The following is a 12,585-nucleotide window of genomic DNA, read 5'->3' as shown; positions in this document are numbered from 1 at the left end:
AAGTTGCATCAAGACACTATTCAAAAGGGCCACAACACACTGCAGAACACCAGAACTGCAAAAAGAGGAAGAGGAACACCGATACAGTGTATTCGCCAAAAACAGATACCCCCGCAATTTCATCAACAGATGCCTAAGGGAAAGACAACGGAACGAGGACATGCCGCAACCCAAAGGACTAGCCACACTACCATACATCAAGAGCATTTCCGAACTGACAGCCAGACTACTGCGACCACTAGGACTCATAACAGCACACAAACCAACAGCCACTCTCAGACAACAACTCACCAGGACGATGGTCATTTTCTGTACCACTAACACACTTGAATACCCAAGAATATACCCCAAAAGAAATTAGCAATGGCATACATGCATCAAAAGATAGGGTAAAATCATCCAAGATTGGACTCAATTAATCCCCAATTATCAAAGGTAATTAGATTTTTTAGATTAGATTACATTACAGTGTGGAAACAGGCCCTTCGGCCCAACAAGTCCACACCGACCCGCCGAAGCGAAACCCACCCATACCCCTACATTTACCCATTACCTAACACTACGGGCAATTTAGCATGGCCAATTCACCTGACCCTGCACATCTTTTGTGACTGTGGGAGGAAACCGGAGCACCCGGAGGAAACCCACGCAGACACGGGGAGAACGTGCAAACTCCACACAGTCAGTCGCCTGAGGCGGGAATTGAACCCGGGTCTCAGGCGCTGCGAGGCAGCAGTGCTAACCACTGTGCCACCGTGCCGCCCACTAATAGCAAGCATTTGGACACTGAATAAAATCAGCTGTGATATTCCTGTGATATAACCCTGCTCCATTCTTGCTTGAGCAATCATGTCATCTGAACACCCTAAAGATTCATTTGGGAGACTTCAGCCAGGAATCTCAACTCCCCTTCCCATCTCCTCTGGTAAAAAATAGTAGGAGACAGTCTGCAGCGGGCCCCTGTCAATCCAAGTCTGAACATGAACAAATGCAAGGTCTCATCATAGGAGAAAGTGAGGAGGCCAAAGGACCTACATATCCTTGGCAGAGTGGGAGGGGGAGTTGAAGTGTTGAGCCACAGGGTGGTTGGGTTGGTTGGTGCGGGTGTCCCAGAGGTGCTCTCTGAAATGTTCCGCAAGTAGGCGGCCTGTCTCCCCAATGTATAGGAGGCCACATCGGGTGCAGTGGATGCAGTAAATGATGTGTGTGGAGGTGCAGGCGAATTTCTGACGGATATGGAAGGATCCCTTGGGGCCTTGAGGGAAGTAAGGGGGGAGGTGTGGGCGCAGGTTTTGCATTTCTTGTGGTTGCAGGGGAAGGTGCTGGAAGTGGAGGTTGGATTGGTGGGGGTGTGGATCTGACGAGGGAGTCATGGAGGGAGTGGTCTTTCCGGAACGCTGATAGGGGTGGGGAGGGAAATATATCCTTGATGGTGGGGTCTGTTTGGAACAGACCCCAAGGGATCCTTCCATATCCGTCAGAAATTCACCTGCACCTCCACACACATCATTTACTGCATCCGCTGCACCAGATGTGGCCTCCTAAACATTGGGGAGACAGGCCGCCTACTTGCGGAACGTTTCAGAGAACACCTCTGGGACACCTGCACCAACCAACCCAACCGCCCCGTGGCGGAACACTAATTCCCCCTCCCACTCCACCAAGGACATGCAGGTCCTTGGCCGCCTCCATCGCCAGACCATAGCAACACGAAGCCTGGAGGAAGAGCGTCTTATCTTCCACCTAGGAACCCTCCAACCACAAGGAATGAATGCAGATTTCTCCAGCTTTCTCATTTCCCCTCCCCCACCTTTTCTCAGTCTCAACCCTCAGACTCAGCACCGCTTTCCTGACCTGCAATCTTCTTCCCGACCTCTCCGCCCCCACCCCCTCTCCCCTTTTATCTTAGCCTGCTTGGCACACCCTCCTCATTCCTGAAGAAGGGCTTATGCCCGAAACGTCGATTCTCCTGTTCCTTTGATGCTGCCTGACCTGCTGCGCTTTTCCAGCAACACATTTTTAAGCCAAGGTCTCATCATACCACAACATGCTCAGGTAAAGCTGAACTTCCCCAAGCTGACAGTCCCATCAGCCCTACCACAACCCAACAAGTGAAAATTAACACTTTCAGCTTATGGAGGGGGTAATGAAGCTTCAAAGGAAGCATGTACTCTGGCTACATGAAATGAGGAAACCAGCCTCAGCCTGTCCGGTGGTGAGATTCTACAGCTGGACAAAGAGGAGCCTGGAAAATCACAGCAAGCCTGGCAGCATCAGGAAGTGGTAAAGTCAACGTTTCGGGTGAGGGAGGATTATACCTGAAACATTGATTTCTCCACCTCTTGATGCTGCTTGGACTGCTGTGTTCTTCCAGCCTCCTCTTTGTCTACTTTGGATCCCAGCATCTGTAATTTTTTGTCTCTAGCTAAGATTCTACAGCTAACTTCAGCAAATTTGAAAGAAAAGGGAGACGCGACCAAGACAGTATTGTCGAGCTGCTGTTAATACATAAAGACAGAATTTGATTTAACTACAACAATTTCCCTTCCTGCTTATCAAACACAATAAGCTTTATTGCTCAACAACTACATTCAAGCAAAAATTCCAACTTGGGAAATAAAACACAGTGGAACTGTGATAACGGCACTCCAACACCAGGTATCATTACCAGAAGGTGAAGAGATGGAGATTAATATTTTAGGAACAAGCAAAATAAATTTTTTGCAGAGATATTCTAAGAAAATTATTCAACTTTGAATAGTGTGCAAATCTCTGGTCCTGAAAGTGTGGAAACTTTAGAGGTGTAATTGCTGATACAAAAAGGATGAACAATAATGTTATCTCAACTGAGAGGTTATAACTATAAATCAGGAAATAGTGTACATGTTGTATGTAATTCTCTGTAAAACAGAAGGCAGGTGGTGGTCTAAGAGGACTTTAATGTTTTAAAGATCATCAGAGATGTTGTTTCACATGTGGGCAGAGCAAAAATAGGATAAAGAATGTACAACAACCATTATTTAGTCAAATACGGAACTCAGGGGAACTTTTTTACCCAGAGAAAGGAGAGAATGTGGAACTCACTACCTCGTGAACCAGTTCAGAGGAAGGCATAGGTGCATTTAAGGAGAAAACAGATAAGACATTAGGGAGTAAGAAACAGAAGAACATGCTGATAGGGTCAGTTGACCGAAGGTGGAAGGGTGTTCCTGAATACACCATATGAATTAAGTTAAAAATCACACAACACCAGGTTATAGTCCAACAGGTTTAATTGGAAGCACTAGCTTTCGGAGCAATGCTCCTTCAGCAGGTGATTACCTGTTGAAGGAGCGACGCTCCGAAAGCTAGTGTGTTTCCAATTAAACCTGTTGGACTATAACCTGGTGTTGTGAGATTTTTAACTTTGTACACCCCAGTCCAACACCGGCATCTCCAAACCATATGAATTAAGTAGTCTGGCTCTCTGCTCTACATTCAAAGTGATTTTTGATTGTTGAGCTCAATGGGCGATGGCAATGTAGTGGTAATGTCACTAGATTAATAATTCAGAGATAGAATCTAATGCGCTGAGGACATGGGCTCAAATCCCACTAGGCAGCTGATGGGATTTAGTGTATTCAAGGCTGAAATCGACAGATTTTAATCAGTGAAGAAAACAGGTTAAGAGGAGAAATCAAGAAAATGGAGTTGAGGATTATCAGGGCAGCCATGATCTCATTGAATGGCAGAGCAGACTCAATGGGCTGAATAGTCTGCTTCTGCTCCTACATGTTACAGATCACAGGAAAAACCCCTTAAGAAAAAACGTACAAGAAATAAACCCGATACACTATCCAGAACTTAGCCAGGAGTGCACATTGACCAAGACACTAAGCCCAGCAACCCACCCACATCTGAGGTCTAGCTTCAAAATAGGAAATCTACTCCATAAACTAGACCACAGTCAGACTCTCCAAATTGTACTCATCACCAATGTCCCCAGACATCTCAATTACCACCCTTGGGTATATTCTGCTCTACTCCCAGGACAGATCCATCACAGGTACTGGCAATATCAGAAGTCAGGAGGTTATGGCCCTAGGAGACCGCAGTATTGACTGCACAATCCATGTCACCAAGTTAAACATGGAAAATTCCTGCAGGTTACCAACTTCCTGCTTCTCTCGGCTGACAAAAATCAGTTCTCCATGTTAAGCATCACTTGAAAGAAGCTAAGAGGGTGACAAGGACAGATAATGTACTCTGGGTGAAGGGCTTCTATGTTTGACAAAAGAGTAACTTGGTAGAGCCCCGAGTGACTGATTGGTCACGACTGGAAAATGCAGTTGCCATAGTGGATCTGCAGACAACAGAACCAACTCAAATAATAAATCTACTTGTGCACGGTGAATGATGGCAAGAAATTAAACACAACAGCAAAAGCTCCATGAACAACTCCATCCACAAAGCTGAAACACTTGGAAACAACCTCAACCAGAAGAAATGTCAAGTTGCTGATCCATCTTTGCCTCCTCCTGAGGTCCACCATCATTGAAGCCAATCTTCCGCCAATGTGATTCACTACATTACATCAAAGAATGCAGCAGATACAGCAAAGTTATCAGCTGACAGCATTCCTGTTGCAATCCTAAAATTTGTCCTCAAAAACTAGTTATGCCTCTCGTCAAATTCGTACAGCTAAAGCAGTGCCATTTACTAGAGTCATAGGACAATCTAACACTTCATAAAAAACCGAAAGAACTGTGTCCGCAACTGCTGATGCTGGAAACCAGAAACAAAAACAGAAATTGCTAGAAAAGCTCAGGTCTGGCAGCATCTGTGGAGAGAAATCAGTCAACGTTTCAGGTCAAGTGACCTGTCTTCAGAATTGATAGTAGCTAGGAAAAAGCTGTTTTTGTGCAGAAGATAGAATGGGAGGAGGGGGTAAGGAATAAATGATAGGTGGAGAGTGAGCCCAAAGAGACAGAAGAATAATTGGCAAGATAAAGGAGTGGATAACGGTCAGCTTAGGAAAATGAATGGATGTTAACAGACTGATATTAGTGGCTAACAATGGGTAATGCGTAATAGCAGACCATGTGATAACAAGGCCTGGTGTGTGGGGTTTGGGGTAAGGACTTGAGAGAAGGTGCCTCGTGCTCTAAAATTATTGAACTTGATATTGAATCCAGTAGGCTGTAGAGGTGCCAAATGGAAAATGAGGAGCTCTTCTAATATCTGTTAGTTCGAAGTGCTAATTTGTAGATACCTCCTCCTATCGCCCAGACCATGATTCCCACCTTAGAACAACAGGCTACTGTGTTCACAAAGGTCACTAAATACAAAAGGACTGCCCAGACAGACCCTCTGCTTCTCTGCCTCCGCTTGCCCCACAGAGCTCATCTTCATACCTCAACTGTTTTTTTTTCTCCCCTTGTCCAGTCCCTTCTCACTTACATCTAGGATTCCTCTGAAACTTTACACCAGTTTCAGAATTTCCAGTTCGCAGGCTGCAGCCACGTGCTCTTCATCATGGACATTTAATCCCTTTACATGTCCAACCCCCATCAGGATGGTCTCAGGGCTCTTGGTTTCTTGCTGAAAGAAAATGGCCTGAACAGTTCCGATCCGCCACCCTCCTCCTCCCCCTCCTGATCGAGCTTGTCCTCACTCTGAACGATTTTTTAAAATTCCTCTCACTTTCTTCAGGTCAAAGGGGTGACCTTAGGTACTCACATGGGCCCCAGTTATGCCTGTCTCTTTGTAGGGTACATGGAACATTCCTTGCTCCAGTCCTATTCCGGCCCCCACCCACAACTCATTCTCCGGCATATTGATAATATCATACGTGCTGCTTCTCTCTCTCATTTATCAATTTCACTGCCAATTTCCACCCTGCTCTCACCTTCACCTGGTCCATCTCTGTTTCTACGTCTGGGGACAGGGTGACCACCAGTACCCACTGTAAACCAATCGACACCCACAATTAACTTGACTATACATCCTCACACTTTTATTTTCTATAAAGACTCTATTCCATTCTCCCTGTTCCTCCGTCTCTGTTCTGATGATGCCAACTTCAACAAGGGGACCTCTGAAACGTCCACCTTCTTTATCAACCAAGCATTCCTCAGCACTGTTGTTGCAAGGGCTGTCAGCTGGGTCTGACATCAGCCCTCACCACCCCCCTCTTCCCTCCCACAAAAGCAACTGGGTGCCCCTTGTCCTTAGCTTCTAGATCTAGCAATGAACCTGCAATTCACACAACCTAGTCTACTGCATTTGCTGCTCACAATGTGGTCTCCTCTACATTGGGGAAACAAAGCATGACACCTACGTTTTGTCTGCAAAAAAGACCCTGAGCTTCCAGTTGCCTGCCACTTCAATAGCCCTCCTTGGATGCTGGCTGAACTGCTGTGCTCTTTCAGCACCACTAATCCAGAATCCACCCTGTTTCCTGGCCAACATCTCTGTCTCACGCTTGCTACAGTGCTCCAGCAAAGCAGTGCAAGCTGGAAGAACAATACCTCATTTTCCAATTGGAACTCTACAGCCTTCTAGACTGAATACAGAGTTCGAGGAGAAAGTGAGGACTGCAGATGCTGGAATTCAGAGCTGAAAATGTGTTGCTGGAAAAGCGCAGGTCAGGCAGCATCCAAGGAGCAGGAGAATCGACGTTTCAGGCATAAGCCCTTCTTCATTCCTGAAGAAGGGCTTATGCCCAAAACGTCGATTCTCCTATTCTTTGGATGCTGCCTGACCTGCTGCGCTTTTCCAGCAACACATTTTCAGCTCAATACAGAGTTCAACAGGCTTGAGGCACCCTCTCCTATGCCGTTACCCCAACAGCCACAAGAACAGCAATTACACACTGCACATTGTTAGCCACTCATTGTCACCACTAGCAGCCATTCATTCTCCAAGGCTAATCATTATCCACTCTCTTTGGGCAGTATGTCCACCTATTGTTTACTCCTTATCCCCTCCCTCCACCCTATCTTCTCATTAAAAAAACATTTGTTTCCGAGCCACTGTCAGTTCAGAAGAAGGGCCATTGGACCCGAAACATTAACTCTGATTTCCCTCCACAGATGCTGCCAGACCTGAGCTTTTCCAGCAATTTGTTTTAGTTTGGGAGGACATTCTAACAAACTCCCACTAATCTGCTTAGTCTCAAAAGTGTGGTCAAATATGCTACCAAGCCATAATTACTCTGATATACACATGACATTCTGTCAGAACAGTTAACTTCAAATTTCACCACAGTCTTCACATGAGAAAGTTAACTCCAGAGGTAAAGTGACACAGACTGACTCTGACTTCATTTCACCAAGGGTGGTATCAAGGAGCCCAGAAAAATTTAAATTAATAGAGATCAGTGAAAATTTTCTGATGGTTGGAATGACACCAAGCATAAAGAAAGATGGTAATGGTTGTTCAAACACCTCAATCAAAGGATCTGGTTAGGACAGAATCTTAAAAGACTGACCACAATTACATTCTTACCACAAGGACAAAGTGGGGATGTTTGCAAAATGTTCAGTTCCATTTAGATTAGATTAGATTAGATTAGATTACTTACAGTGTGGAAACAGGCCCTTCGGCCCAACAAGTCCACACCGACCCGCCGAAGCGTAACCCACCCATACCCCTACATTTACCCCTTACCTAACACTACGGGCAATTTAGCATGGCCAATTCACCTGACCTGCACATCTTTGGACTGTGGGAGGAAACCGGAGCACCCGGAGGAAACCCACGCAGACACGGGGAGAACGTGCAAACTCCACACAGTCAGTCGCCTGAGGCGGGAATTGAACCCGGGTCTCTGACGCTGCGAGGCAGCAGTGCTAACCACTGTACCACCGTGCCGCCCATTCCTCTTTTACTGAATCAGCACCAGCAACAAGACGTGCACAGCATAGTGACAGTCCTGAAGAAGTGTTGCCCCCGAAACTTTGACACCCCCACCTCCTGACGCTGCCTGTCTTGCTGAACTCTTCTAGTCTCCTATTTGTCCAGCATAGAGACTTGGGCTAAGGACTTGCAAGTTAAATTTTCAATAAGAGATCCTAACCACCTACCGTCGTCATTAAACCTCACTATTAAATCCCCTCGCCATCAATATTCTGGGGAGATCATCATTGACTAGAAACCCAATTGGACCAACCAGATAATTGTGGTTATAAGAGGAGGTGAGAAGATAGATGTTCTCCAATTAGTGATTCATCTCCTGACTCCTGCAAAGTCTGTCCATTGTCTGCAAGGTGTAAGTCAACGGCATGTTGGAAAATGTTTTACATTGTACAAACCAGTTCTGAAGACAACTCATATTGGACTTGAAACATTAACTCTGTTTCTCTATCCATAGGCTTGCTGAGTTTCTTCAGTACTTTACGTTTGTTTAAATTGCTGTACTTGTCTGGGCGAGTCCAGCTCTGAAAGTAGTCAAGGGGCTCCACACTATTTATGGATTCTCTAAGTCCAAAGATGTGCAGGTCAGGTGAATTGGCCATGCTAAATTGCCCGTAGTGCTAGATACGGGGTAAATGTATGGGTGGGTTGCGCTTCGGCGGGTCGTGTGGACTTGTTGGGCCATAGGGCCTGTTTCCACACTGTAATGTAATCTAATCTAATCTAACTTCAAATAATGTTGAGCTTGCTTTGCGCACCTCCTGTGCAGTGTCACCTGTCTGTCTCGCTCTCTCTAAGCACCCTTTGACCTCTATGTCCTTGCTTGTTACAATCTGCCTGTACTGTTTGCAAAACAAAGCTTTTCATTGTACTTAGTACATGTGACTACAAAAAATCCAATCAAATCAAGTTAAAACAGCCTGCTAAATTGACACCCATGCACGACCATAAATGCTCTACCAGAGGCACACAAGGCAGCAGACATATCATTTAAAGGATGCACTTAGCACTTCAACAAGGCTTCATCATCTCGGAAACCTAAGACTCCGCCCAGTTGGAACAGCAAGGGAATATCATCACCTCAGAGTAACACATTCTGACTCTGAAATCTATCACCATTTCGATAGTGCCACGTCAAAATCCTGGAGCTCGTACCCAACAACTCTCAGGAGTCCGATACCACTTGGGACTGTAGTCCATCAAGAAAGTATCTGGCTGCCAACCTAAGGACAATTAGGCATGTACAATAAATGCTGCCAGAGATGTCCACAGCCTGTGAATTAACAAGTCCCATCAGGAAAACTAAAATGAGCAAGAACAAATACAATGAAAGCTCCAAACCTGGCTTTCTTGCTGCTCTTAGTTTTGGGGGTAGTGTTGGATTTGCATTTTGGCTCTTTAGGTTGCTTGGGTTCCTTTGCACCCTTAAGCTCCTTCGGTTCTTTGGCCCCTTTGGCCCCTTTAGGTTCCTTCGGTTCTCTGTTGCCCTTGGGTCCTTTAGAACCTTTTGGCTCCTTAGCCACTTTGCCCTCTTTAGGTTCCTTGTCTCCTTTGGGCTCCTTTCTCTTCTTCTTTGGTTTGGGTGCACTGTCGCCGGTTGCTGTTTCACTACCTGCCTCTTCCTTTGGCTCTTTTTTCTTCCTTTTTTTCTTAACCCTTGTGCCTCCATCCTCGGCCTTGGAAAGGGTTAGTGTTTGGTCCACGTTCACATCTGCCAGCGCACCTTGAGCATCACTCTTGCTGCTGGTCTCAATCAAAGGTCCAGCTGGTTCTGGAGCTTTTGCTGGATTGAGTAAGGTTGGTTGGTCCTTGGTGCTTGTGTGCGAGAGCTGTGCTGTGTGTGCATCAACATGCGAGGCATCTGACGTCAGCGGATGCTTGGATGCCTTTGAAGTGGAAGGCTGCAAAAAAAAAGAAACATTTTTTTAAAAGTTAAAGCCTTTCAACATTAATTCAAGTTAATTACTTTAAACTTTAATTTTCTTATTTAAACACTAATTATATGACGTTACCCACTGGGTATTAAGACCAAGTGCAGGCTTCAAGTGAAGTGAGCTACAGGGGATAAAATAACTAAAACTGAGCATTCAGACATAATACGGATTTCATACAAACTGATTTTTAATTTCCATTATGAATTCATACTTCTATGTTTTTAATGGAAACTGCCTATGTAAACATCTCACTGTAATGACACCCTGCTACTACTGGTGGCACTGGAGCTCCTCCATTGACAAGTAGATGCAATTGCAATACAACAAGTTTATATGGGTCGATTCCATTAAAAACGTGGAAAAACTTATGATAGAAAATGTGACTAGGAGCTGCAGTGACATTATTTTAGTACATAGGGATGATTTTGTTTGCTCCATTTCTTTTCTCTTTCACTGATTATTTATGACAGCAATCTGATGACCCTTCAACCCTGGAGCTTATTCTTTATGAATAAACATACAGCAAGAACACATGATTGGGATTGGGGTGTTAGAAAGCAAATTAAAACTAAGTTCCACCCTGACCCAACACACATTTTCAACTAAAACTCATTGGATAGTGGATTAAGACTTCAAATGTTAGCCAACATTACTCTCCCTGTACCAAAGCTATTGGTTAATCAGATTAGTAGATTCTAAATAAAACACTAAACTGTCATAAATTTCTATCATAAATTTGTCCACGTTTTTAATGGAATCGACCCATATAAACTTGTTGTCTTGCAATTGTATCTACTGACACCAGATGCTGAAGATCTGAAAGAAAAACAGAAATTGCTAATGAAACTCAGCAGGTCTGGAAGTACCTATGGGGAAAAAGCAAAGTTAACATTTTGTGTCCGATGATTCTTCTTTAGAATGCTGCCAGACCCGGAGTTTTGCCAGCAATTTGTTTTTGTTACTAGGTGTTAAGATTCCCAACCTGTTTTCAAATCCCACCCGATTTCTGTAACCAGTGATCCCAGCGTTAATCCCTTTGGAACATCACTTTCTCCATTTGCTAATCAGACTAAAAGCCTTCAATCTGTTTACTATTTTGTAGACGGCTTGCTATTCATTCAAATACTATCCTCTGACCTTAGTTTTTAGTCTCCTTTACTGCATCTTACCAAAGTACATTTAAACTCTAGTAAATATCATTTCTACATAAAATGCAACATTGTTGGTTCCTTATTTTTGTGAATTTAGGGTTTGAGCCACCAGGTTTGACTAGCTTATGATTTATCTTTCTCCCTTCCTAGTCCCTTTCCAGTCTAGAAATAATTGATAAGCTAGTCAAATTTCATTAGAAAGGCACGGAAATAAACAAGAACAGAATCTGAAACTAGACAATAAGTGGCATCCAGAAGTGGCAATGGGTGCCGGATCAATTGTTAATTTTAAATTGGAAATCAAAGCTGGAAAAAGGATTAGGTCACAGATCAGCGTTGAAAAATGTGTTGCTGGAAAAGCGCAGCAGGCCAGGCAGCATCTGAGGAACAGGAGAATTGACGTTTCGGGCATAAGCCCTTCTTCAGGAATGAGGCTGGTGTACCAGGAGAGGGGGTGGGGGCGGAGAGGTCAGGAAGAAGACTGCAGGTCAAGAGGGCAGTGCTGAATCCGGGGGTTGGGACTGAAATAAGGTGGTGGGAGGGGAATGAGGAAGCTGGAACAATCTAGATTCATCCCGTGTGGTTGGAGGGTTCCTAGGTGGAAGATGAGGCACCCTTCCTCCAGGCGTCGTGTGGGCAGGATCTGGCGATGGAGGTGGCCAAGGACCTGCATGTCCTTGGCGGAGTGGGAGGGAGAGTTAAAGTGCTCAGCCACGGGGCGGTTGAGTTGGTTGGTGCGGGTGTCCCAGAGGTGTTCTCTGAAACATTCCGCAAGTAGGCGGCCTGTCTCCCCAATGTATAGGAGGCCACATCGGGTGCAGTGGATGCAGTAAATGATGTGTGTGGAGGTGCAGGTTAATTTGCGACTGATATGGAAGGATCCATTGGGGCCTTGGAGGGAAGTGTGGGGGGAGGTATGGACGCAAGTTTTGCACTTCTTACGGTTGCAGGGGAAGGTGCCGGGAGTGGAGGTTGGGTTGGTGGGGGGTGTGGACCTGACGAGGGAGTTGCGGAGGGAGTGAGTCTCTCCGGAAGGCTGATAGGGGTGGGGAGGGAAATATATCCCTGGTGGTAGGTCACAGATCAGCCATGATCTCCGTGAATAGCGGAAAACGCTCAAGGGGTTGAATGGCCTACTCTCCTTCGTATATTCCTATAGTTGAGCAACTCCTAAATCACAATTTTAGAATCCCACCATTGGTGACATCCAATTTTCTCTTATGGGATTTTAGTATGTGCAAATTTGCTGATCTTTAAGGCATTCGACGTGGTTCCCCAAGGGAGACTGGTTAGCAAGGTTAGATCTCATGGAATACAGGGAGAACTAACCACTTGGATACAGAATTGGCTCAAGGTTGAAGACAGAGGTTGGTGGTGGAGGGTTGTTTTTCAGACTGGAGGCCTGTGACCAGTGGAGTGCCACAAGGATCGATGCTGGGTCCTCTACTTTTTGTCATTTACATAAATGATTTGGATGCAAGCATAAGAGGTATAGTTAGTAAGTTTGCAGATGACACCAAAATTGGAGGCGTAGTGGACAGCGAAGAGGGTTACCTCGGATTACAACAGGATCTTGACCAGATGGGCCAATGGGCTGAGAAGTG

At 45.2% G+C, this 12,585-nt stretch overlaps 1 protein-coding gene across 7 annotated transcripts in view; it reads right to left on the bottom strand.

The window, feature by feature from the left end:
• The window catches only part of chd6 (chromodomain helicase DNA binding protein 6), a 252,768-nt gene that overhangs the window by 161,208 nt on the left and 78,975 nt on the right, over positions 1-12,585 (bottom strand). For all 7 annotated transcript variants that reach the window (XM_043710969.1, XM_043710967.1, XM_043710968.1 and 4 more), the window contains one exon: positions 9,238-9,797. In XM_043710969.1, the coding sequence (XP_043566904.1) occupies positions 9,238-9,797 (560 nt within the window). The remainder of the gene's footprint in view (positions 1-9,237; positions 9,798-12,585) is intronic.

This window comes from Chiloscyllium plagiosum, chromosome 20, assembly GCF_004010195.1.
Source record: "Chiloscyllium plagiosum isolate BGI_BamShark_2017 chromosome 20, ASM401019v2, whole genome shotgun sequence".
NCBI lineage: Eukaryota > Metazoa > Chordata > Chondrichthyes > Orectolobiformes > Hemiscylliidae > Chiloscyllium > Chiloscyllium plagiosum.
The sequence above is the reverse complement of the archived record's forward strand: the minus strand, read 5'-3'. Positions and strand labels throughout refer to the sequence as shown.